Source organism: Leptopilina heterotoma, unplaced genomic scaffold (assembly GCF_015476425.1).
Source record: "Leptopilina heterotoma isolate Lh14 unplaced genomic scaffold, ASM1547642v1 Lhet_36, whole genome shotgun sequence".
NCBI lineage: Eukaryota > Metazoa > Arthropoda > Insecta > Hymenoptera > Figitidae > Leptopilina > Leptopilina heterotoma.
The window spans coordinates 2,071,309-2,098,348 of NW_025111040.1; the positions used below are offsets into that span (position 1 = coordinate 2,071,309).

Genomic DNA, 27,040 nt, shown 5'->3' on the forward strand with positions numbered 1-27,040 from the left:
TAATTGAAATGTTCACGACAATTTTTTTTTACATTCTTTGAAAATAATTGAATTTCTGCGAAGAATTTTTTTAATTTTGAAAATAATTGAATTCTTGTAATGAAAAATGTTATTTATGATAATAATTAAATTTTGCAATGAATTTTTATTAAAATTTCGGAAAATAATTGAATTTCGGCGAAGAATTTTTCTATTTATAAAGATAATTGAAATGTTGACGACAATTTTTTTTTAATTTTTGAAAATAATTGAATTTCTGGAAAAAATTTTAATATTTAAAAATTTAATTGAATTTTAAATAATTGCAATAAAATTTTTTTAATTGAAATTTATCAATTCAAAAGCAAAAAGTCAGTCACTAATTCAAATAGAAAAAGTTTTTATTAATTAAAATTTTGAGAGTTCTTTTCTTTGTTTATTTTAGAAGGAAAAAATTCGAGAACATTTTTGTTATTTTCTTCCTTTCAACGATCAAATTGTTTACTTATTTCTAGAATATTAAACAAAGAAATATACCTACATATTTTTTAGATATACTTTTTATCATAAAATAAAAGTAACAAAAAATGTACCAAATTTTAGCCTTCTAGGTCAAACTGTCCGAGTTTGAACGAAGGGACTTTAGTTTACTATAATAAAAATCAAAAGGCTTTCTTACTAAACTATATTATTTACCACTTAATAAATAAAACATTTGTAAATTTATTATTGTAGTCTCTGTATTTTATAAGAATAAATTTTTGACCCTTGAAATACCTGCAATTTCATCAATTTAATATTTGTTTCGAATCCTAACCTATAAATTGGCGCAATTTTGTTGCTGCCTGTTTTTTTTTAGATATAAACGATGTTTTTTTCCAAAATTATCATTTTTATTTCGCGAAATTAGTATCGAGGAATTGGCAAATTATAGTAGATTAATAGATATGCACTGATTCAAAAAGATTATGCTTATCAATAAAAGACAGTAAACTAAATATTATCAACTCACAGCTTCTTCCATCAAAAATCAATCAATGTCTCTTCTCCTCTGTCCTCTCTTGTTCGAGTTTCTAAAAAGCACCGCTACCTGCCGCTTCTTTTGTTTAGAAATAGCATCGGTATAACAGGTAGAAAAAAAGGACACAAAAGTTTCTTTTTCATGTAAAAAGAAACAAGAGAAAGGAATTTTTTAAAAAATCCCCAAACGTAACAAAATTATTTTTAATTTATTTTCCCGGCTTTAAAAGAGGCAAAATTGATTAGTAAGATGGCCTCAATTTATTCTTATCGTATGTCAAAAGCAATTTTATCAACAAATAATTGTCACAAAGATAAATCAAGAAACTACTGATTTTAATCGATATCATATACTTATAAAATACTAATAAAAGTAACATTACTTACAATTATAACAACACCTGTGTCTTCGATACAATAATTCACGCAAATCGAAACCAAGGAATTTGCAGACGAAGTTTATATTATATACAGGTTTTCACAACTGGAGCAGCACACTAATCACTTTTTTTCAATGATAAAAATTTTCACGTACTTTGATTGCAAAACAAAAGTGTATTTGATGTTTTTTGTTAAAGCGAACGAGTTGAACACTTAATGAAGTTTTAGAATTTAATTATTGCCAAGTAATTCGTTAAGTTTTATTTGTAAAAAGACAGTAGTATTTATTAAGATGTAAAAAGAACCCGGGACGACACAATCAGTTGTCATAAACAGTGGGGCGCCATATTGAATATTACCTGTCAATACTCAAGTGCAGTGGCGACATCTTGTGAAGTGAGAGAGAAGCTTGCCTCTGATGGTAATGAACTTCAGTTACCGACTGTCGAGTAGTTATCTTATTAGTTCGAGAAACTGCCACCAGAGGCTTAGCAAGTAAAAACCGTTAGAACCGTTATCAGTTACTACTCATTTAAATCATTTAAATATTATCATTATCACGATTATTCAGCAACAAGAAGCGATTTATGCAGTATTTTAGTGTCAGGTAAGAATTTTTTCCTAAATATTTGTATAAATTTGCAAATTTATTCCAATTTGTCCCACTTTCTAATATTCTCGTATTATCGAAATTTGACATTGATTTTTTGTTTAATATTCGGCTTATTATTAAGAAATGTGACTTAAAAAATACGTTTTGTCGGTAAATTATTAAGAAAATGCGATTATTATAAATAAATATTAGAATTATTTAACATTAATGAAACTCTTACCAGCATTATTCGAAAAAAACCGACGTCCGAACAATTTGAGCTTCTCGCAATATTTTTAATTAACTTTTTTTCGTTATTCTTTCGTAATTTTTAATAAATCAATGTCCGCACTTGAATAAATTGGATGCTGTTGTTCTTGGGGGATTGCTGTCACGTGAAAATTTTCCTTTAACGATGTTTTAAAATTTTGCCAAACCTTTAATTGAATTGGAGTATCTCTTTGTTCCTGCGACATCAATACGTAAGTTCCTTTTAAATTGCAAAGTGTTTCCAAAGTATCCAATAATGCTTTTGTCGACTGAAAAATAAAAAATAATTTTAATTAAAATAAAAATGCAATTGAAAGAATCGTAACATTTTTTTTAATTTTTACACAAATACTAAAAAAAAATAAAAATAAAATACTTACTTCTTCATAATAAACGCAATCGGTTAATAGTACAATGTCAGGAGTGAAATTCTTTGGCAATTCTTTTCCCCATTCAAAAATTTCTGTTTTCACCGATCCATTTGAATGTTGCCAATGATTTTCATTTAATTTTACATTTTTATTTAACGCCGGCATTGCGCTTTCTAAATCTGTCATTAAAACGTTTGCTCTGAAAATAAAAAAAGATTTGCATTTTTGTAAACAAAAAAAGATTTTTTTTAATTAAAAAAAAGGTTTTTACAAAAAAAGGTTTTTTTTAAAAAAGGCTTTTTTTATTATAAAAAACATACCCGAAACATGCGGCAGTCATTCCAACGCATCCAAGACCGGCACCAAGTTCCAAAACATTTTTTCCCAACAACCAATTGTCATCAAGACAACTGTGATCAATAAATTTTGCTAAAACAATTGCAGCATCCCAAACGACACAATTAACATCGCCAATTTTTTCCTGATACAGTGATAAAGTTTGTTTACAACTTTCCAACTCTAACTCCCTTATAAATACATTATTATCCATTTTTATCGTTTAATTTTTTCTACAGGTAGAATTTAATGAATATTCGACATAAACTAACTTTATTTTGATTAACTATATATTTCTAAAACTACACGTGAGAGAATCGAATTATTTATTTACATATTATTGTTTCGGTTCCTGTCACTTGAAATTTGAGGTTATGTTCTTGTACAATTGTTTTTTTTATGATTTTAACTTTCCCGGGTGTTTTTTAAATGCGCAAGAATTATTTAAAAAAATTGACCAATAGAAAAGCAGGATTGCCTTGTCCATGAATCAGCGAGTTGTGAACTGAGCTTTAACATCGAGTTTCCTCTCTTGAATGTTTTACATAATCTATGTACTTTTGAGTTTTGGGTTTTGATCACATGTCACATGTGTTTGTTGCTATAAGAATTGTTTTTCTTAATTATTATCATTAATATTAGAGAAATTGTGTTAAAATATGTCTGTTCCTGAGAAATTGTTGATGCGCAAAATTAAAAAAAGAGAAAAAAAGAAATTAGAATTTTTAAAACAACGTGCCGAGGAACAACAGAATGGTATGTGTTTTGAGGTTAATTTGTTTATTTGATTGTTTATTTCTACCCTTTCTACGTAAATGCTAATTGATATTTATTAAAATTTATGTTAAGAAACAAATTTTTTCGATATTATCCATCACGCGTTGTTAAAAATTGAGAAATTAAAAAAAAAATGTTTTTTCGCCACGTTTTTTAATGCATACTGAAAAAAAATTACATTTTGTATTTTTTTTTATTTAAAAAAAAACTGTGCTGTGAATTTTCCGAAAAAGAAGAAAATAGTGAATTAAACAATTATATTTTGTTAGAATTCTATTTATATGAGTGTTTTTGCGCTTATATTGTAGTTTTTTTCAAGATTTAAATGATTTTTAATTCATTTCAATTGAAACAATTTTTTCCATAATTTTCTGAAACGTAAGTAATTTTTATGCCCTCTATCAAAGTATAATTATTTTTAAAAAAACATTCTTTTATTGGATTATATTGTACGAAGAGAATATTTTAAAAAATATACTAACGAAAACCGTATGAAAAGACAAATACAAAATTTGATTATCGGAGTGTCTATTAATTGTTAAAAAACTATTTGTAAATTCTTTACAGAAGAGTTTTTTCTTTTAATTCGATTATTCTAAAAGAAAAGCAATTAAAAAATAAATTCGATTTAAATTCTTTCGATAAAGAAAATTTCTCTAAAAAAAATAATAGACACTCTGTTGTATTTTTGTCTTCTTAAATTGAGTTATTTTACAGAAAAATCAAAAAATCTCGATAGTGAAACTGAAGAAGTTAAAGTAACTAATGGACTTGGGGTGAAAAGGAAAAAGAATGAAGATGTTGAACCCATTAAAAGTCAGTATTTACCATCAGAATATTTATTACTAATTCTTTTATTTCCTCTGCTATTTATTTTAATTAATTTTGTTATTTTTACAAATTTTCTTATTAGTTTTATTTCTAATAATAAATTCTTTTCAGGGTGGCTTCACGTCAGTAAAGTAATTGAAATTTTGTAAAATTTAATTGAAAATAATTAAATTTTTTTAAAGTATTTATTGTTACAATTTTTGAAAATCTACTTTTGAAGAATTTAAATTGCAAATTTTGAAACTAATTGAATTTTCAAAAATGTTAATGGAAAATCTTTAAATTTAAAATTTGAAAATGAAAATAAATGAAAATTAGATTCTAATTTTTTAAAATTCTATATTTCAGTATTTTCAATTACATATTTCCGAAAATGCAAAGAACAATGTGAATGTGTTATACAAAGAATAATAACACTTTAGAATTATAGTTAACATTTTTGAAAAAAATCATGCTCAAAATTTTTAATTGAAATTTATCAAACAATTAATTAGTTTTTTAAATTATACAAAAATTCTTTTAAGAAATTCAATTATTTTCTAAAAGCATTAAAATATTTTTAAAAAGTAATTCTTAGATTTTTTGTATCATAATTTTTTAAGATTCAATTATCTCCGAACAAAGTAAATAAAAATTTATAAGAGTTTTTGAAAAATTTGATTATTTTTATTTATATTTTTCAAAAATTAAATTATTTTTCAAATTTTCAAAGATTTTACCAAATTTTAATTGTGTAAAAATTTTTCAATATAATTAAAAAAACTAATATCTTTCAAAAATTATTTTAAAATATTTTTAAAAAAATTAATTCTAAGAATTTCTTTGTTCAAATTGTAGAAAATAATAAAAATAATAAAAGGAATTTTCAGGGAAATTGATAAACTGAAACTTGTGACCACTCTGATTTTATTTTAATATTTTTTCTGTTATTTACGATCATTAATTTTGTGTTAACTTATTTGTTAACTTCTTTTATATTTTTTTATCTTTATCTTCCTTGTTTCTCATAAATATCTAATTTTGTTATTCGGTGGAATATAAAATTTATTTCCACAATTACTAATTATTCAATTTCTTTTTGCAGAGAAGAAGAAAAAAGTTAAAAAGCAAAAGGTAGAAGTCGAATCAGAAAGTGATGAAGAGGAAATTGAAGAGATGGAAGAAGAAAAAGAGGAAATTCCAAATGAAGAAGAAGAAAAAGATACAATAGATGAAGAAGATTTAGAAAAACAAAATGATAAATCGGAAGATTTCACTTGTGAGCATTTTTTTTGTATATTACCTAAAAAAATAATTTTTTATTTAAGTATTTTTATTTTTATTAATATGAATTTCTCTTTTATTTATCACAGTGCCTGGTTGTTCGGTGGGTTTAGAAGTATTTAAAAATCCAGAATTTTCAGCATTGGAAACTAAAATATGTGAGAATACATTGAAGGGTATAAGTGATATGGGTTTTACAAAAATGACAGAAATACAAGCGCGTTCCATACCGTCGTTACTTGAAGGCAGAGATCTAGTTGGTGCTGCAAAAACTGGCTCGGGAAAAACTTTAGCTTTTCTTATACCCGCAATTGATCTCATTTATAAACTCAAGTTTATGCCTAGAAACGGTAAGAACTAGTTTTTTTTATTAAACTTGTTCTTGTTTTTTCTTTATTTTTTATATTTTATTCATTTAATTGTAATAAATATAAAACGTTCGAGTTTTTTTTAAACTATAAAAACAGTATTTTTAATTTAATTTGAATTTTTTTTTATTATTTGAAATTTCATTTTCAATAAATCACTTCTTTTTCTTTGAATTGTTATTTTTTAGTTTGTTTTTATTTTCTATTTTATTATCAATTTCATTTTCAATTTCATTTTGTTTAGTAAATGAAAATAGTAATTTAAACATGAATTTTATTATACAGGAACGGGTTGTATTATTATTTCGCCGACACGTGAATTGGCGATGCAAACATTTGGTGTTTTGAAAGAATTAATGAAATATCATTTTCACACATATGGATTATTAATCGGCGGTACTGATAGAAAAACAGAGGCGCAAAAAATAGCGAAAGGAATTAATATTATCGTTGCAACGCCCGGACGTCTATTAGATCATCTTCAAAATACAGCCGATTTTTTGTACAAAAACTTACAATGTCTCATTATTGACGAGGCTGATCGTATTCTTGATATTGGATTCGAAGAAGAAATGAAACAAATCATCAACCTCTTGCCGAGTCAGTATTTCTACTGTTTTTTCTCATTCCTTGGATAATCTTTAATCATTAAAATTCCAATTTTACTTTTAATTTCCTCATAAGTAATTAATTTAATTTTGTTTTTAATAAATGATTCAATAATTTATTCTACTTTATGCCAATTTATTTTGAGATTTTAAATTTTAATTTTGAAATTAAAAATGAATTTTTCACAAATTTACAGAAAGAAGGCAAACGATGCTTTTTAGTGCAACGCAAACAAAAAAGACGGAAGCATTAACGAAATTAGCTTTAAAGAAGGAGCCAATTTATGTTGGTGTTGACGATGAGAAATTACAAGCAACGGTTGATGGTTTAGAGCAAGGATACGTGATGGCACCAAGTGACAAGCGATTTCTTCTTTTATTCACTTTTCTCTGCAAAAATCGAAATAAAAAAGTTATGGTCTTCTTTAGTTCGTGTATGTCAGTTAAATATCATCATGAACTTTTAAATTATATCGATCTTAAAGTTCTCTGTATTCATGTAAGTGTTTTATTTCAAAATTTTTCCTAACGTAAATTTTAACAATTTAATTATAGATATTTAATAATATTTAAGAGTAATTTAAGAATAATTATTTAAGATGTAAGAGTAATTATTTTGTTTTCGTTTGAATGTAATTTGTATTTTTTTTTTATTTTATAGGGCAAACAGAAACAAACAAAACGAACGACAACATTTTTTCAATTTTGTAACGCAACCACGGGAATTCTTTTGTGCACTGATGTTGCTGCAAGAGGACTTGATATTCCAGATGTTGATTGGATTGTTCAATATGATCCACCTGATGATCCTAAAGTGAGTCTTTAATATTATTTTCTAAAATTTAATTTTAAAAAAAGACTAGTTTTGTTATTCAGTAATCAGGAAATGGCAAGAATAAATGTTACATGAAAATTTAAACTAAAGAGGAGAGCAATAATAATTTTAGAGTAATTTATTTATTGTTTAATCTAAATAAAATATTACAAACTTCTTAAGAGTTGTTAAGAAACGATTAAATTTAAACAGGCCTCGGATATTTTGACTTTTTCGACTATTTTCAAATAATGCGACTTTTTCGACTTTTCTTCAAAATTTTGCGACAAAATGCCATATTTTTAGTATAAAATGCAACTTATTTCGATTTTTATAGATTAAAAAGCATAACTATAGACAAATCTTTGAAAATTTATTTTTAAATAATTTTTCTAATTCAATTTTTGAAGTATACAGTTAAAAAGATTTTGAATAATTAAAATTTTGTAAAATTTAATTGAAAATATTTAATTTTTTTCAAGTATTTTATTACAATTTTTGAAAATTAACTTTTAAAGAATTTTAATTGGAAGATTTGGGAAATAATTGAATTCTCAAAAAATTTTAATAAATAATCTTGAAGTGTAAATTGAATAAAAATGAAAATTAATGAAAATTATGTTTTAAAAATAATATTAAAATAGTTTTGAAAAAAGTAATTCTCTGAATTATTTCGTTCTAGTTTTTTAAAAATCAATTATTTTCAATATTTCCGAGAAAATTTAAATATATAGGTGCATAAAATAATAACATTAAAATTTTTTAGAATCATTTTTAACATTTTGGAGAAAAAAATCGTATTCAAAATTTTTAATTAAAATTCTTCAAAAAATAATTTTTTTTAACTTATACAAAAATTCTTCAATTATTTTTAAAAGATTAAATTACAATATTTATAAAAAAACTAATTTTTAGAATTGTTTTATCATAATTTTTTAAGATTCAATTACCTTTGAACAAAGTAAATTAAAATTTTGAAAAATTTCCTATTTTAGCATTTTTGAGAAATTATTTATAATTAAAATTCTTCAAAAATTTGATTATTTTTTTTTAAATTTCTGGTAAATTGTTATTCGATATAAAAGTAATTTAGGAAAATAAAAAAAAATGTAAAAAGCTTAATGTTTCTCCTACAATCAAAATCGAAACCGATATTATACAGAATTTAATTTTCAGTTTTTGAAAAAAATTTATAATGTATGACATTTTTAGGAATATATTCATCGAGTGGGAAGAACGGCCCGTGGAGAAGGCAGCAGCGGTCATGCTTTATTAATATTGCGACCTGAGGAACTTGGTTTTTTGCGTTATCTCAGCCAGGCTCGAGTTCCCGTAAATGAATTCGAATTCTCATGGAATAAAGTGAAAAATATTCAACTCCAGGTGAGTCATATTTCTTTTTTTCATTACAATAGTTTTTGATACTTAAATCTCTTTTTGGTATCTAATAATCGCAAATATTCGGATTTAAAACTAAAACAGTTCATGACAAACTTTAAACATTAAATTATAATCGGAATGTCTATTGACAAAATTTATACCTGACCATCAGGAACTAAATCAGGAAATTAAATTAAAAATTTTTTTCTTTACTTTGAATACCTGATTATTTGATATTTTGATTTAACCATTATTCAACGAATAATAAGAATAAAATTATTATTCGACAATAAAAATTTTAAAAAGTAGATCAAAAACAGAGAAAAGAGGTTAAAATGTAAAAAATTAATTCGATTTGATTCATTTGAGAAATTGCTTCTGTTTTCGAGTATAAAAGTCATTTAAGGCACATTAGACGCTCATTAATTGGAATAGTTAGTAAAGACAATTGTTTTTAGTCTGGGGTTCGAATAATCGATCGTTTTATTGGATAAGTGCATTAAGTAGAGGTATGTGGGTAGAGGGTCCGAAAAAACTATGGTTCGTTTAATCGTAATATTCGTTTAAAAAGAAAAAGTGCAGACTAATAATTAGTCTATAAAGTCTTTTTTGAAGTGATTAAAAATTCTCTTAATATTATAGTTATTTTCCATCAAAGAATCCACAGGGTTGCCACAGGTCGAGAAAGTCAGGGAATTCAGGGAAAAGTCAAGGAATGTAGAATTGGTCAGGAAAATTAGGGAAAAAAAAAATTTTAATAAATAAATTTAATAAATTTAATTTAATAAATTTTAATAAAATTCTTGGCAAAATTTCAACTTTTTTCAAAAGTGTTCCTCAATTCAATGATTTTCTATACTTATCTACAATTTTAATAAAATTTTCCAAAAGAATTTTAAAAAAAATTAATAAAATTCTACGCGAACATTTAATTAATTTCATAAATAATAAAACTTTCGCAATAATTCAATTATTTACAAATTTTCTATAAAGTTCTTCGCAGTAATTCAATTATTTTCATAAATTATCAAATTTTTTACAGGGATTCAATTATTTTCATAAATTATAAAATCATTTACAGAGATTCAATTATTTTTATAAATAATGAAATTCTTTTTAGGAATTCAATTATTTTCTTAAATAATAAAACTCATCGCAGAATTTCAATTATTTTTAATATACAATTTTAATCGAATTCCTCAAAAAATGTAATTATTCTTAAAAATGTATTAAAATTCATCAAATAATTCAATTATTTAAAAATTTGTTGATAACATTCTTTATGAAAATTCAATTTTGAGAAACATTCAGTTATCCAAAAAAATAGTTTTTTTGTATTTAAATAGTTGAATTCTTGTAGAATTTTGTAATAAAATTGATATTTAAAAATTAATTTTAGTTAAAATTTTAGATAATTGAATATTAAAAGCATTATAGCAGGAATTTTTAGAAATAGTTGAATTATGAAAAGGTTTCAAATTAAAATCTTTGAAAATTTGAATTTTTTATACTTTTAATTAAGAATTCTGTAGAATTGATTTTTTGTAAAAGTTTAATTCAATTTTTTTCAAAATTATTTCAAGTTTTTATTTTCTAAATATTTAATTGAAGAATTCCTGAATAATCGAAATTTCGTAAAGTTGAATCGTAATTAATAATTAAATTCTTTTAAAAAATTTTAATAAAATCTTTGAAAATAATTACATTATTCGAAGAATTTACTTAAAATTGTATTAAAAATAATTGGAATCCTGTGAAGGATTCTATTAATTAGGAGAATAATTGAAATCTTGCAACGTATTTTTATTACCTTTTTTAAATAATTGAAATCCTGTAAAGAATTTTATTATTTACAAATATAATTCAATTCTTGCAACAAATTTTATAAATTTTTTTTAAATAATTCAAATCCTGTAAAAAATTGTATTATTTATTAAAATAATTCAATTCTTTTAACTTTTATTAATTTTTTTTAAAGAATTGAAATCTTGTAAAGAATTTCATTATTTATGAAAATAATTGAATTCTTACAACGAATTTTATTACATTTTTTTAAAAATAATTGAATTCTTTTGAGAAATTTTATTAAAATAGTAGATTTTGAAAATATTTGAATTTCTGTGAAGAATTTCATTATTTGTGAAATGTAATTGAATTCTTGCAAAAAATGTTTAGAAAAAAATTACATTTTTCGAGGAATTCATTTAAAATTGTATTAAAAATAATTAAATTCTTGCGAAGGATTTTATTAAAATTTTTGTAAATAATTTAATTTTTTTTGGCAAAATTTTATGTAAATTTAAATTATCATAAGTTGTTGAATTTCATAAAGGTTTGAATTTGAAATTTTTTAAAAATCTTAATTCGTGTAGAAAAATAATAATGATTAATTATTTATTTAAAAAAGAGTTTATTAATGTTTTTGAAAAATTTTACATTTAATAAAATTTGTAAATAAATGTAGTGGAACATTTTTTGAGTGTATCTAATAATTTTTAGTGTGAAACAGAGTATTCTTTAGGGTCAGAGAAAGAATAAAAATTTTGTCTAGAAATCAGGGAAATGGCAAGGAAAAAAACAAAATTAAATTTTTGTGGCAACCCTGTATAAGAAATTTTAGTTAATATAACTTTTAACAAACTTTAATTTGTTGTTTGGTATATTTTTTTGTTCCTCTTTTTAGAAAATATCCCACTTTTCATTTTTTTTTAATATAAAAGGTACTGCGATGCCTGTTATTAATAACCCATTAAATTTGCATTGCTTTGAATTTTTAACAGTCGCTGATAATTAAAATCGAGTATAATATTGACTATTAATTTAACAAATTAATTGAAGTCTAGTTTGAAAATAGTATTTAAAGGTAAATAAGTAAATGGAAAAATGAGAGATTTTTTCTCGTAGCATTATCGACGACACATTTTATACAATTATGTATATGTGTGTACCTACGCATAACTGTATCCCACAGCCTCTTTAACAGTATAACTTTTCTTTTTTATTTATCTTTCTCCTTCTTATACTTGTGTCATTTCTATCATTTCCAACTGGTTTCATGGCTCTTAAACATATAATGTGATCGCGTGCTCGTGTTTAAGTTGCTCTGTAAAGACGATGGAAGCATCGAAATGAGATGAAGTGGGAAAAGAGGGCAGAAGCGCCTACGTATTTGTGAATCACACACCACTCCCTAATGGAATAAACTCGATTTACTTGAATCAAATACAAAATTGAACGACTTATATTCTTTATCGTGTTTATATATTTACACACGGATATATTGATGATAATTAAATTTGCGTAATTTCTTGTTAAAAGTCAATTGATTATAATTCATAAACGAATTCATTATTTTTATATTTTAAATCATTTATTAATCAATTTTCACCTGAAAAAAAGTGATTTATTCTTTTCGTACTTTTTTGAAAGCTTTTATTAATTAAATTTATTTATTTTCCCCAACTTCAGATAACGGAAAATTACCTTTACTTCTCCTCGGCAAAATTGTGTGGGCTATTTTATGACTTTATTAATGGTCAATACACGTGTGATGATTCAATTCATTCAATTGATAATATGCGCAGAAATTTTCATGAATTATTTACCTGAGTAGAATTGATATTATTGCGTTTTACATAAACATATATATTTCTTTTCTCAATATAGTAAAAATTAATTTACTTATCATTTTTATACCCGACCATTGCGGGAATATTGTCGGATCATTTCAGATAATATAGTTTCCAAAGTGTCAATAAAATTTAAGGTATAAATTTTACAGTCCTCCAGTACATATAAACGAAAAAAGTAAATTTTTTTTTCTGACAATTTTCTGATTTGTCGTCTTTGTGAAATAAAATCTCACTTTCTGCATTCTTGCGACAATAATTACCTGGTAATTTAGACTTTTTTTTCTCTCCTCCCATTGGGGAAAAATGTGTCTCTCGAGTTTGTAAAAAGTATAAGTAAGCAAAAAAAAAAGTTTATAATTAAAAGAACGACATGTAATGTAGGTGTTTATAGTGGAAATGAAAGTGGGATAGGGAAGAGAACAATGATTACATAAAAAGAGAAACAATTCTTGATAAAAATGTCCATTTGAAATTCTTTAAATAACTTTTCCAAATGTGTGTATCTACTTGAAAAAAGATTACTCTTAAATTAAAAATAATTCGTTTCTACATTTTTTATAATTTTTTCCTTGAAATACTATAAAGGAGATTCAAGTTTTTTTTTAAAAAACTTTTTCTATTACTTTCACAGAATTTCAATTCTCTTTTTTCTTTTAAATTTTGCCTCTCTACTGATTTTAAATTATTAAAGACTAGGAATAAAATATAATTGATCAGAAAAATTCAGGAAAAAGTCAGGGTTGTTAAAGTATTAGAAAAAATTAAATTTGCAGGATTCATAATTAGTTTTGTTTAATTTTTTAATATGTATTTAATTAATTATTAAAAATCATGGATTTATAGAAGAATTTTAGTTAAAAATACTAAAAAGTAACACTGATTCTAACAGAAAAGTTACAAATGTTTGCAAAAATTCAATTATGTTAAAAAATTTTTAAAAATTCTCGTCAAAATTTCACTTATCTTTAAAAATAATAAAATTCTTCTCCAAAATTCAATTATTTTTATAAATAATAAAAATTTCACAGAAATTCGAATATTTACAAATTTTTTATAAATTTCTTCGCAATAATTCAATTATTTTCATAAATAATAAAATTTTTTACAGAAATTCAATTATTTTCATGAATAATAAAACTCATAATGGAATTTCAATTATTTTTAATAAAATTTTAACCGAATTCCTCGAAAAGTGTAAATTATTCTTGAAAATTTTATTAAAATTCGTCGAAAAAATGCAATTATTTAAAAATTTGATTATAAAGTTCTTTATGAGAATTCAATTTTGAGAAACATTCATTTATTCAAAAAATTTTTCATTTTTAAATTTAAATAATTGAATTCTCGTAGAATTTTCTAATAAAAATTGTTTTAAAAACGAACGTCAGTTAAAATTTTAGATAATAATTGAATATATTAAAAGTATTATAACATGAATTTTTAAAAATAATTGTATTTTGAAAAAATTTAATTATTTCAAGTTTTTATTTTCTAAATATTTTATTGGAGAATTTCCGAATAATCGTAATTTCGTAAAATTGAATTGTAAAGAAATGGTTTTGAAAGTTCTCATGGAACATTTGTAAAAAGTATTAAAAATAATTTATAAATAATTGATAATTGGATTCTTTTAAAGAATTTTAATGATATTTTTGAAAATATTTACATTTTTTTTGAAATCCTGTGAAGAATTTTATTATTTATGAAAAAAATTGAATTCTTGCAACAAATTTTGTTTAATTTTTTTTTAATAATTGAAATCCTGTGAAGAATATTATTATTTATGAAAATAAATTGAATTTTTCCAACGAACTTTTTTACATTTCATTTAAATAATTGAAATTCTGTGAAGAATTTTATTATTTATAAATATAATTGAATTCTTACAACGAACTTGTTTACATTTTTTTTAATTAATTGAAAACCTGTGAAGAATTTTATTATTTAAGAAAATAATTGAATTCTTGCAATATTTATTCTTGCGTATTTTATTATATTTCTTTTAAATAAATAATTGAAATCCTGTGAAGAATTTTATTATTTATGAAAGTTGAATTTTTTGTGAAATATAATTGAATTCTTGCAAAAAATATTTGAAAATCATTACATTTTTCGAGGGATTCATTTAAAATTGTATTAAAAGTAATTTAAATCCTAGGAACAATTTGATTATTTATGATAATAATTGAATTCTTACAACGAATTTTATTAAATTTTTTTAAATAATTGTATTAATGTGAAAAATTGTATTACTTATAAAAATAATTGAATTCTTGCGAAGGATTTTATTAAAATTTTTGTAAATAATTATTTTTGAAATTTTATGGAAATTTTATTGAATTTTAAAAGGTTTAAATTTGAATGTTTTAAAAATCTTAATTCCTTTGAAAAAATAATAACGATTTAATATTTATTTAAAAAAGAATTTATTGATGTTTTCGAATAATTTTACAATTAAAGAAATTCGTAAATAAATGTAATAGAACCTTTTCTTTGAGTATCTAATAATTTTGAGAGTGATTCAGAATAATCTTTACGGTCAGGAAAGAAGTCAAAATTTTGTCTGGGAATCAGGGAAAAGTCAGGGAAAAACAAAATTAATTTTTTCTGGCAACCCTGTAATAGAAATTAATGTTTCAACAATAATTTATAAGTAACTCTTTTTTATGACAGAATTTTTAATTTATTTTACAAATTAAATTATGATAATTGATTCAAAACAATTTTATTTAATTAATTTAATTAAACTTAAAAACGTTAAATTGGAATTTTATTAATTTTAAAATACAAACAAACAAAATTGTCAAAATTCTTTTTGGAAATCAGGGAAATAGATCAAATTTTTGTATGGCGACTCTTTTTATTTTTGAGATTTGTAAGAATTTTGAATATTTAATAACGAAAGTAAAAAAAGAAACCCTCTGGCATTGAGAATATTTTTTTCGAGATATGTGTGTCAAAAGGAATAAGAAAATAAAAATGAGGCTCTAATAATACGGAAAAAGGACGAAAAAGGCTATGACTTGCGTACATAGGGGGTGGGAACTTGGACATTCTTTACATTTACACACTTTAAGTTTTTCAAGGCTTTCACCTACATATATATGTAATGTATACAAAGCCTCACCTTTAATGATATCCTTTAAGGCCTTCTAGTTATGTGCGGTTTAGAAAATTATTTAACAATTTCACGGATGAATTACTCCGATTTTTTTCTTCTAATATTCTAATTGAGTTAAAGTGTTCCTTAATTTGTGTGAATTTATTGAAAAGTTTACTTTACAATTGTATATTCATTTACAAATATTATATATATACATATATACTTATAAATAATGTTTATGACGTAAATCACGTCTGATAATAAGATTCCTATGATAATCACATGTAATTAAAATCTTATCCTACTGTATATTATTCTTAAGATTATTTCATCGACAGATTGAGATAAAGCGTCATGTTTTGGCTTAATTATATACTATTTATTTCTGATACTGTATATTTACTCTCATATTTATTATTTTTAAATTGTACTCTTAATTAAAAAAAAGAAAATTTACCTGAATTATTATTTTCAGATGATTTATTCTAGATTTAGAATTAATATCTGTATTATTTTATGATATTTGCTTCTTGTTTTGAATTAATATCAATTTTTCTCTGTCAGTTTGAAAATTTTTTCTACTTTGTTAGAGACAGACAATTATTATCCCTCCCACTCTTCTTATTTTTAATAAATATTTTTCGTATTTTGTAAATAATACGAAAGAAGAGAAAAATTTTCTTCTTCGAGAAAGGAGAAGAAAAGGAAGAATAGAAATTTTGAGAAGATGTTTTGTGGAGTCTATGAGGTATTTTTCCTCTCTGTATCAGATTTTTTATTTTTTTGTCGTATATAATTTTGTTATTTCTTTCTTTCAGTTGGAGAAATTAGTAGCGAAAAATTACTATTTAAATATGTCTGCAAAAGAAGCCTATAAGGCTTATGTACGAGCTTATGATTCTCATCATTTGAAGCAGATTTTTGATATTGAAACTTTGGATTTGGCCGCTGTTGCAAAATCGTTTGGATTCATTAATCCACCAGCAGTTGATTTAAGTATCCTTTTTTATAGAAAAAATATGGAATTTTCTTCTTGTTATTAATTTTATTTTTAGTAGACATTTTTTTATTATTAATTAAATTTTTAAATTAGTAACAATTTTTATTATTAATTTTATAAGCGGTGAAAAGTTTTATTATTAGTCCAGGGTTGCCACGCAACCTGGAAACCTGGAAAACTTGGAAATGTCAGGGAATTTTTATAAACCTTGAAAAAACCTGGAAAAGTCAGGGAATTTTGATTGGAATCCTGGAAAATTATTGTTTTCTAAAGTTATTGTGCTTATTCTTGAAATTTAATTTTTCTTTATTTTATATTTCAATTTTCTTAATTCAATTTTAAAAGAGTTTCCTTTACAATTTTTCTTCGCAATAATTCAATTATTTTCATAAATAATAAAACTCATCGAAAATTTCGATTATTTTTAATACAATTTTAATGGAATTTCTCAAAAAATGTTTAAAAAAAATTCTCGTCAAAATTTAAATTATCTTTATAAATATTAAAATTTTTCTCCAAAATTCAATTATTTTCCAAAGAATTTTCATGAAATTCTTTTTAACAAATTCAATTTTTTTTTCAAAAATTCTCTTCCAGGCAATGATTTTCAATATCTACTGTTTTTAAAAAAATTTTCCAAAAGAAATGAATTTTTTTATAAATTTCTTCGCAATCATTCTATTATTTTCAAAAATATACAATTTATGTTTACAGAGATTCAATTATTTTTGTAAATATGTAGTAATACAATTTTTTACAGGGATTTAATTATTATTTTCATTGATAATAAAACTCATTGCAGAATTTCAATTATTTTTCATACAATTTTAATCGAATTCCTCGAAAAATGTAATTTTTCTTAAAATTTTATTAAAATTCGTCAAAAGAATTCAATTATTTAAAAATTTGGTCATACAATTCTTTATGAGAATTCAATTTTGAGAAACATTCATTTATTTAATAAATTATTTATTTTTATATTAATAATAATTAGGTATTTAAAAAGAAATATTATTAAAAAATTTGTCTCAAGAATTTAGTTATTTTCAAAAGTAATAAAATTCTTCGCAGAAATTCAATTATGGTCAAAAGTTTAATAAAAGTTATAGTCAAAATTTGAGTTATTTTTATAAATATTAAAATTTTTCTCTAAAATTCAATTATTTTCAAAAATTTTAATAAAATTCTTAGCAATATTTCAATTATTTAAAAAAATTTTAATAAAATTCTTGACAAAATTTCAATTATTTTCAAAAACTTTTCTCAATTCAAAGACATTTTTTTACAGAGATTCAATTATTTTTAATACATTTTAAATCTAATTTCTCGAAAAATGAAATTGTTCTTAAAAATTTTATTGAAATTCGTCAAAAGAATTTTAATTACTTATTTCAAAAATTGTTGATAAAATTCTTTAAATGAGCGTTGAATTTTAAAAAACATTCAATTCTTCAATAAATTATTTTTTTGTATTTAAGAAATTGAATTGTAGAATTTTCTAATAATTATTGATTCAAATACGAAATTCAGTTAAAACTTTAGATAATAATTGAGTTTTGAAAAGCAGATCTCAAATTATATAATCTTTGAATGTTTGAATTTTTCATACTTTTAACTTAAAATTGTGTAGATTTAATTTTTTTGTAAAATTTGAATTGAATTTTTTTAAAGTTATTTCAAGTTTTTATGTTCTAATATATATTTGATTGAAGAATTTCCAAATAATCGATGAAATTTCGTAAAATTGAATTGTAAATAAAAGTATTTAAAAATGTTGAAAGAATATTTCCAGAAATTATTAATAATAATTCATTTACACTTTATAAGGAAGAATTTTAGTTTTAAATTCTTGAAAACAATAATTGAATTAAAATAATGAAAGTAATTTTAAATAAGTTACAGTAACAATATTCTTATAATAGGTATAAAATGATGATTTTATCAGTCCAACAATTTTAATTATTATAAAACGTGAAGATATCAATTGCTCCGAGTCGAAGACTCGGAGTGATCGATATTTTCATGTTTTATACCAATTTTTTATAAGTTGTTTAATTTCAAAAAAGTTAGAATTAAAAATTTTGTAAAATATAAATGTAGTTTTAAAAACCTGGAAAAATTCCGTTTTTTAACCTGGAAAACCTGGAAAAGTCAGGGAATTTGAAATGAGCAAAAGCGTGGCAACCCTGATTTAGTTTATTTAATAATAGGTGATTATAATTATTATTCTCTACTGCATCCTATTTAAATTATTTATATTTATTTTTTTTATTTACTTTTCAGAACAAATATTAATTAGGTAACTTTTTTTGAAATTAAAAAAAACAATTTTTTCCTTAATTTACTTGTACAATAGAAGTGGGATTAAGTAAAGATACAAGACCACGGAAGAAAATTGGAGGCGGTGGTTATGGATATATGAAAAATATGAACAATCCCAGTGGTGGAAAGCAGATGCATCGAAAGAAAATTTTCCATCAAGGTGGAAAACGTGGAAATGACGGTCGACAATTTTCGAGATAATCAATTATCATCAACGAGAAATTAATGTTTCTTGTTACAATTTGTAAAATAGAAATAAATTTATTATTAAATATATACACATTTGTTGTTATAATGTCCTAAATTGAAAATAGATTTTTCGAAAGTGTTTTTTCCTATTTTGAATTGGCGCTCCATTTATTAATTCTATAAAATTATTCTAAAGACGAAAAGTATTAAGAAAATTTATTTTTTGAATGTGCAGACCCAATTTTCATTTGCGGATAAAAAGGCGAAAGTTACTGAGCTATTCCAGGAAAAGGTTCGATTGCAACGAAATGGAATTTCAATGTGAGTTTTCTTTTTTATTCAATTATTTTAATTACATAATTTTTTCAAATTAAAAAAAAAACCACGAAAATAACATGAGAATAAAATAGAAAACTTTGGATCTATGATTTTAACATTAATTCAAATGTATAAATTTTATATTTTTTTCTCGATCCCACACCAAATCTCTACTCGAGTGTTGTTTCAAGTAAGAAAAAAAAAGTTTCACTATATAATAATGAGCCCACGCAGAACAAAAAAAAGGCAAACTGATCATTAAAATCAGAGTGTAGATTCTAACTAGAAACAATTTCGAAATTCTCCATCCACCCACACGTGAAACGGTGAAATTATTTCTTCCATTAAAGTGTCAAAGCCTGTCATATAAAAAGATAAGAATCGATTTGAATTCATTGAACATTTCCTTGTTCACATTTCGAGTACAAAACGCATAGTACATAACGAATATATTGTGAAAAATGCATTTTTTATTCCGACATCGGAGGAAATTTCATGAATTTATTTTTTTTCTCGAGTTTTTATATTTCACGTTCAAAGTAAGTTGAACATTATTCTGACGCTTGTTTTCAAAATGGTCACTGAACTATAAAGTTGAGATTAATATTGCGGTTTTATCGACTTGTCAAAGACTTGACATAAATACGTTGTTTTTTTCTTTAAAGAATTGAATATTGCCAACTTTTGTATATAATAAAAGAACAAAAGAAAAAAATCTTGTATAGAAATTATTGGTCATTTTAACGTGGGCCGAAACTAACGACTGATTTTTGGTGTGTGATTCTTTAGTTTCAATCTCTACCAAGGTCAAAAAACACTTGACCGCAGATTTAATTTATTTCTATAATTTTAAAAAAATGTCTTATTAAAAATTGTAACGATAAAATAGTGATTGAGAGAAACTTTTTCGCAACTAATTTCTTAAGTTTTTAAAATAAAATTTTTTTAAAAACATTCATTGGTGAACCTGCTATTACGTTAAAGTTGCAATAAAATTTTCTATCCTTCAGGACGATGTTTAGCAAATTTTTTCCTGGTCACAGGCTTCACAGTCTGTCCCCTATTTCCCTAAAAGTCCCCTTTTTTTAATTTTAGCCCCTAAACGTACCCTATTTTGAAAATTTCCCCTATTTTTTTCTTTTATCTTTTAATGATGAATTAACACCAAATTTAGCAAAGTGCCGTTGACACTTTCAATTGAAAACTTTTGTTTTGAAAATTATTTTTATAAATATTTTTTAATTCGTCGCAGGAATTATCTTGATAACCAACAAAATTCTCCCCATAAAATCAATTCAATTATTTTGATGAATATCAAAATTCTTCTCAAGAATTCAATTATAGTCAAAAATTTTAATTAACATCTTCCTTGGCAAAATTTAAATTATTTAAACAAAATTTAATAAAATACTTGGCACGAATTCAATTATTTTTATAAATTTTAATGAATATCTCGTCAAGAATTCAATTATTTTTATAAATAGCAAAATTTTTCGCCAAAAGTTCAATTATTTTCAAAAATTTAAATAAAATTCTTTGCAACATTTCAATTATTTTTAAATAATAAAAATTCATTTAGGAATTCAATTATTTTCATCGCAGAATTTCAAATACTTTTAATACAATTTTAAATAAATTCCTTGAAAAATGCAATTATTATTAAAAATTTGATTAAAACTTGAGGAAAGAATTCAATTTTAAGAAATATTCAATTATTCACTAAAACAATAAAATTCGTTGCAATAATTCAAATATTTTCATAAGTAACATTTAATTCGTCGCAGAAAAATCAATTATTTTCAAAAATTTTTAAGTAATTTTGCAAAAGAATTCAATTACCTTGATAAACAACAAAATCGCATAAATTCTTCCAATAAAGTAAATTATTCTAAGGAATTTTATTAGAAAATTCTTTTCCAAAATTCAATTATTTTGATAAATATCAAAATTCATCACAAGAATTTAATTCTTTTGAAAAGTAATAAAATACTTTGCCGAAATTAAATTATTTTCAAAATTTTTTAAAAATTCTCGTCAAGAATTAAATTATCTTTATAAATATAGATTGGGAAATTCTTCTCAAGAATTAAATTATTGTCGAAAATTTTTTTTAAATTCTTCTCAAAAAGTCAATTATTTTCCAAAATTTTAATAAAATTCTTCTCATGAATTCAATTGTTTTTAAAAATTATTATTTAAATTCTTCTCAGGAATTCAATTATTTTCAAAAATTGTTATAAAATTCTTTAATATAATGAATTTCATTAAAATTTTAATTAAATTCCTTAAAAGAAATTAAATATTTTTAAAAGTTGTTAATACAATTTTTCGTAATAATTAAATTTTAAGAAACATTCAATATTATTTATTTTTGTATTTAAATAATTGATTTCTCGTAGAATTAAATTATTGTTTTTTGTACTTTTAACTAACAATTCTGTAGAATTAATTTTTTTGAAAAAGTTTAATTGAATAATAATTGATGTTATTGATTTAAAGTAGAATTTTAGTTAAAAATTCTAGAAAATGTTAATTGAATTAAAAAGATACAAATAATTATGAAGAAATTACAGTAACAATAATCTTATAATAATAAAATAATGATTTTGTCAGTCAGTCATCTTCAATTATTATGAGTTGTTCAATTTGAAAAGGTTTGAATTTGAAATTTTTAAACATCTTGATTCCAATGAAAAAAAAAATGATTAAATATTTATTTTAAATAAAACTATTGATGTTTTCGAATAATTTTACTTTTGAAGAAATTTGTAAGTAAATTTAATAAAACATTTTTTTGAGTATCTAATAATTTTAGAGTGAATCAGAATATTTTTTAGGGTCAGGGAAAAAGTTAAAGTTGTATTTGGAAATCAGGGAAAAGTCAGGGAAAAATAAAGTTAAATTTTTGTGGCAACCCTGTACAAATAATTAATTATATTTTTATCTTTATTTAACCAATTTGTATGGTCCTCTAAAAGTCCACTATTTTTTAATTTTCAGTCCCCTATTTCCCCTAAAATACTTTTTAGGGGCACTGTGAAGCATGCCTGGTCATAAACTATTACTAGAACAATTCTAATTAATATCTGGGTCATAAAAATTACTTTAATTCACAATTCATTAAAAGTAACCACAGCCGATAATCAGCAGAAGATGGAAAATTATTTTTTGAGCGAACTTCATCCTTTATTATTAAGAATTGTTGTCCAAGGCCGGGGAAGATTGTAAAGTGATTTACGGGTAAATAATTGTTTGCGAATAATCGACATAGTGTATGTGCCCTTGTACGTCCTCGAAATCGAAAGTCCTCGTCAGGAATCTTGTAGACAGTAAATGCATTACGTTTCACCCACGCGCTTATTGATCCAGTAGGCACGATCCATTTAGATATTGGAAGGTCTCTCAGACCTACGATGCACTGCGATAGAATGTCATTTGCAAAAAAAGGGGGATAATTTATAACATTCACACCCACAGTGTTTCACAACGATCCTTCTATGGGGAAACGTGTGTGACGTCAACGGTACCTCACATTGACCAATATGTATGTGTAGGTTTCATAGTTAGCATAAAGAAGGAAATAATCGTGGGAGATCTTTTATCATTCAAAAAAAAAAAAAAAAGATTTGATCGATCCCATCTTTAATTTTACATTTTACCGAAAAATATGACACGTCACTCACCAATTTTTCTTAGTAAACGTATTTTTTTCTATAGGAACAAAATCAAGATTATCTATATAAGAAAATATACTATATTAAATCGGATTAATTAAAAAAATACCGTAAAATTGTTTGAATTTCACCGAAAATTCAAGTGCTCGATGCAAATAGCCTCGAGGTTCATTATTATGGTCTTGTCCTCAAGTATCTCCAACTAACGGGGGTTTAAACTCCAGTTTAACGATGTACCACACACAACATGCTCTACCTGCATTTACCCTGACAACTTTCAAACTAATCTTCATTTTAATTGAGAAATCAGTTTTTTTCCATAATTCATTTGCGACTATTTTTTTCCTGCGTTTAACTTTTTTTCGAATTTGTAATCAAATTCAAGTTTGTAATTACAAATTTGCACTACTACAATGTCAGGAAATTTTGATCAAAATCCTAGAAAATTGTTTTCTAAAGTTATTGTGTTTATTCTTGAAATCAAATATTTTACTTAAATATTTCAAAATTAATTCAATTTTAAAAGAGTTGCATCTACAATTTTCATAAGTAGATGAACTTCAAAAGGTTTTAATTTGAAATTTTGTAAAAGTATTTTTTTATACTAGTAGTAAAAATTGCTAAGACTGACAAGCTTTTCAAGTTTTTTTAAATTTAGTTTATTATTCGCGCCATGAATTTTATCATTTGCATCATTTTCTGAGCTTATCAATGAAAATTCTTATCTTTAGAAAAATTGAACTATTAGGGAAAATTAGAAGAAAAATAAATAAATAAAAGCCTAATCCAAAAATATTCCCAAAATTGAGTGATTTTGTGAGAGAGAAAAAATGCAGGAAACGAGCAATCCAATGACTGTAATTTTTCCCCTCTTTATTCACTCCATACTGGCAATTTGATCGTTCCCGATAAAAGATTTGCATCACTTATTGCTCTTCTTGAAATGGAAAACAGTGTACATTTTGCATAATATATTCCCATCTCGATAATAAGTTGTCATATTTAATTTTTGTTGTATACAATTTACAATTTATTCAAAGTTCAATAAACTTCAGGACATGATTTGAACTAGATGAAATTTCTTCAACCAGAATAACAAATATCAACAAAAATCAGTTGACACATATTTTCAAATAGAAAATAAATTTTAAATAATAGTTTTCTTTATATGTAAATGTTGAAATTTTTTTTTTCAATATATTATCTGGATTGATGGAAATTTTTTTATTTCAGAAGAATATAAGTGTGGGATGTTGTTTAATGGGACCGAAACCTGTTTTAACATCGAGTTCAACGAATCAGGCACTTCCAAGTGATACGGTAGGAACTTAGACTTCAAAAATATGTAACAGGTATTTTTCATAACTTTATTTAAAATTTATTAATCACTTAAATGTATATTTGATATCTTAATTAGATTCAGCTTTCAATTATCTTTGTGTTCCTTTTTTTCCGAAAATAATATTGATGATATTTTCCGGTTTTATCATATTATATGATTAGTATAATGAAACTTTTGACTGATTTCATTATAAGTTATGGTATGATATTTAAGATTGTTTAAGTAAAGAGATTTATGATTTCAAACACAAGTGTTACAAAAGTAAACGTTTGAAATTTTTATGGAGGGACAGTTATTAGACGAATAAATTCCCTATATTTATATAAAATACAATTAATCTTTAAAGACATTTTTTACACCCACTAAAGATAGATGCATTAAACGGCACACACGAAAGAAAAAGCCTACGCACATTTTTCTTTTTTATTCGAAAAAAATCCTATCTTTCCTACCTTGAAAGATATTATATTGGTACAAAATCTTGTCTAATACGTGTGGGCCGATTCGTAGGCCTTTCATGAATATAGGCGACGTGATAAATGAATACGTAAACAATTTTTTATGTTTTTATATTTTTTCAAGAAATTAATAATTCATGGGCAACAAACTTTTTGAGAAAATTTTACTCCAATTCATATACTTTGACTTGCAATTATAGTTTTAAAAAATTTTCTTCAATTCAATGATTTTCAATACCTACTATTTTTATAAATTTCTTCGCAATAATTTCTTTATTTTCATAAATAATAAAAGTTTTTACAAAAATTCAATTATTTTTATAAATAACCTCATTGCAGAATTTCATTTATTTTTAATAACGTTATTCTTAAAAATTTTATTTAAATTCGTCAATAGAATTCAATTATTTAAAAAATTGTTGATAAAATTCTTTATGAGAATTTAATTTAAGGAAGCATTTAATTATGCAATTAGTTATTAATCTTTGTATTTAAATAATTGAATTCTCGTAGAATTTTTTAATAAAAAACAATAGAAAAAATTGAATTTTGGAGAAGTTACAAATTATTCCAGAAATTCAATTATTTTTTTGGATTTTAATAAAATTCTTCGAAGAAATTCAATTATTTTAAAAAAATTTAACGAATATCTCGCGCGACCAGAATTCAATTATCTTTATTTTTTTGGATTTTAATAAAATTCTTTGAAGAAATTCAATTATTTTAAAAAAATTTAACGAATATCTCGTCAAGAATTTCATTATCTTTACAAATAGCAAAAATTCAATTACTTTTAAAAGTTTCTTGCAATTTAATAATTTTCAATATTTACTATAAAATTTATCATCAGATTTAATTATTCAAAAATCTTTTTGATTCAATTCCAAAAAATAATTAAAATTCGTTGCAATAATTCAAATATTTTCATGAATAACATTTAATTCGTCGTATAAAATAAATTATTTTCAAAAATTTTTAAGCAATTCTGCAAAAGAATTCAATTAGCTTGATAAACAACAAAATTCTTCCCATAAAATTAATTATTCTAAGGAATTTTAATAAAATTTTTTTCCAAAATTCAATTATTTTGATGAATATCTAAATTCTAAATTCATCACAAGAATTCAATTCCTTTGAAAAATTATAGAATACTTTGCAGAAATTAAATTATTTTCAAAATTTTTTCAAAATTTTCATCAAGAATTAAATTATGTTTATAAATAGATAGCGAAATTCTTCTCAAGAATTAAATTATTGTGAAACATTTTAATAAAATTCTTTACAAAATTTCAATTATTTAAACAAAATTTAATAAAATTCTTCTTATGAATTCAATTGTTTTCAAAAATTATTATTTAAATTCTTCTCAGGAATTCAATTATTTTTAAAAAATGTAATAAAATTCTTAAAGAAGTTTTCAATTATTTTCAAAAATTGGTATAAAATTCTTTAATATAATAAATTTCATTAAAATTTTAATTAAATTCCTTAAAAAAAATTATATATTTTCAAAAGTTGTTAATACAATTCTTCGTAAAAATTAAATTTTATGAAACATTCAATAAATTATTTATTTTTGCATCTAAATAATTGGTTTCTCGTAGAATTAAATTATTATTTTTCGTACTTTAACCTAGGAATACTGCAGAATTAATTTTTCTAGAAAAAGTTTAATTCAATAATAATTAAAGTAATTGATTTAAAGAAGAATTAAATTTTAAAATTGTAGAAAATAATAATTTAATTGAAATGATAAAAATAATTTTGAAGAAATTACAGTAACAATGTTCATTTAATAATACACGGAGAAAAATGGATTATACAATTAGGAATATAGAAAATAAGATCATACTCAATTTAATCTGATTAATACCCTTTATAATCTATTTACAACCTTTTAAGGTTTTAGAATTATTTCTCGTACCTATTCACGATAATACATTTTATAATCCAAAATCGAATCAAATTATAATTCTAGATTATTACTTTAGGGGTGAGGGTGCTACTACTCA

The 27,040-nt window shown here is 23.1% G+C and overlaps 3 protein-coding genes across 3 annotated transcripts in view; 1 reads left to right on the forward strand and 2 right to left on the reverse strand.

The window, feature by feature from the left end:
- Positions 1 to 1,872, reverse strand: part of LOC122505466 (focal adhesion kinase 1) — a 130,195-nt gene extending 128,323 nt beyond the window's left edge. Inside the window, exon 1 of the mRNA XM_043617098.1 lies at positions 1,387 to 1,872. The gene's annotated coding sequence lies outside the window, so the exon portion shown is untranslated. The remainder of the gene's footprint in view (positions 1 to 1,386) is intronic.
- Positions 1,873 to 2,008: 136 nt separating this feature from the next.
- LOC122505470 (protein-lysine methyltransferase METTL21D-like) lies at positions 2,009 to 3,344 on the reverse strand. The gene is made up of 3 exons (XM_043617120.1): positions 2,934 to 3,344; positions 2,623 to 2,812; positions 2,009 to 2,511 (listed from the first exon to the last, which is right to left on the reverse strand). The coding sequence occupies exons 1-3, from the start codon at positions 3,161 to 3,163 to the stop codon at positions 2,287 to 2,289; spliced, it is 645 nt and encodes a 214-aa protein (XP_043473055.1). The 5' UTR covers positions 3,164 to 3,344; the 3' UTR covers positions 2,009 to 2,286.
- A 159-nt stretch (positions 3,345 to 3,503) lies between these two features.
- Positions 3,504 to 19,323, forward strand: LOC122505467 (probable ATP-dependent RNA helicase pitchoune). Its single transcript, XM_043617102.1, has 10 exons — positions 3,504 to 3,705; positions 4,444 to 4,542; positions 5,642 to 5,815; positions 5,910 to 6,170; positions 6,474 to 6,788; positions 6,994 to 7,295; positions 7,458 to 7,610; positions 8,823 to 8,993; positions 16,544 to 16,721; positions 19,082 to 19,323. Exons 1-10 carry the CDS (start codon positions 3,609 to 3,611, stop codon positions 19,246 to 19,248), a joined length of 1,917 nt encoding a protein of 638 aa, XP_043473037.1. The 5' UTR covers positions 3,504 to 3,608; the 3' UTR covers positions 19,249 to 19,323.
- Positions 19,324 to 27,040: the final 7,717 nt, after the last annotated feature.

What these genes read in the sequence shown, in the direction of transcription:
- LOC122505470 (XM_043617120.1), bottom strand. Translation starts at nt 3,163, where the DNA reads ATGGATAATAATGTATTTATAAGGGAGTTAGAGTTGGAAAGTTGTAAA. An exon ending in ATGACTGCCGCATGTTTCGG is followed by an intron (nt 2,813 to 2,933) that starts GTATGTTTTTTA and finishes TTTTATTTTCAG; the next exon opens with AGCAAACGTTTTAATGACAG. An exon ending in ATTGCGTTTATTATGAAGAA is followed by an intron (nt 2,512 to 2,622) that starts GTAAGTATTTTA and finishes TTTATTTTTCAG; the next exon opens with TCGACAAAAGCATTATTGGA.
- LOC122505467 (XM_043617102.1), top strand. Translation starts at nt 3,609, where the DNA reads ATGTCTGTTCCTGAGAAATTGTTGATGCGCAAAATTAAAAAAAGAGAA. An exon ending in TTAAAGTTCTCTGTATTCAT is followed by an intron (nt 7,296 to 7,457) that starts GTAAGTGTTTTA and finishes TTTATTTTATAG; the next exon opens with GGCAAACAGAAACAAACAAA. An exon ending in TCCACCAGCAGTTGATTTAA is followed by an intron (nt 16,722 to 19,081) that starts GTATCCTTTTTT and finishes CTTGTACAATAG; the next exon opens with AAGTGGGATTAAGTAAAGAT.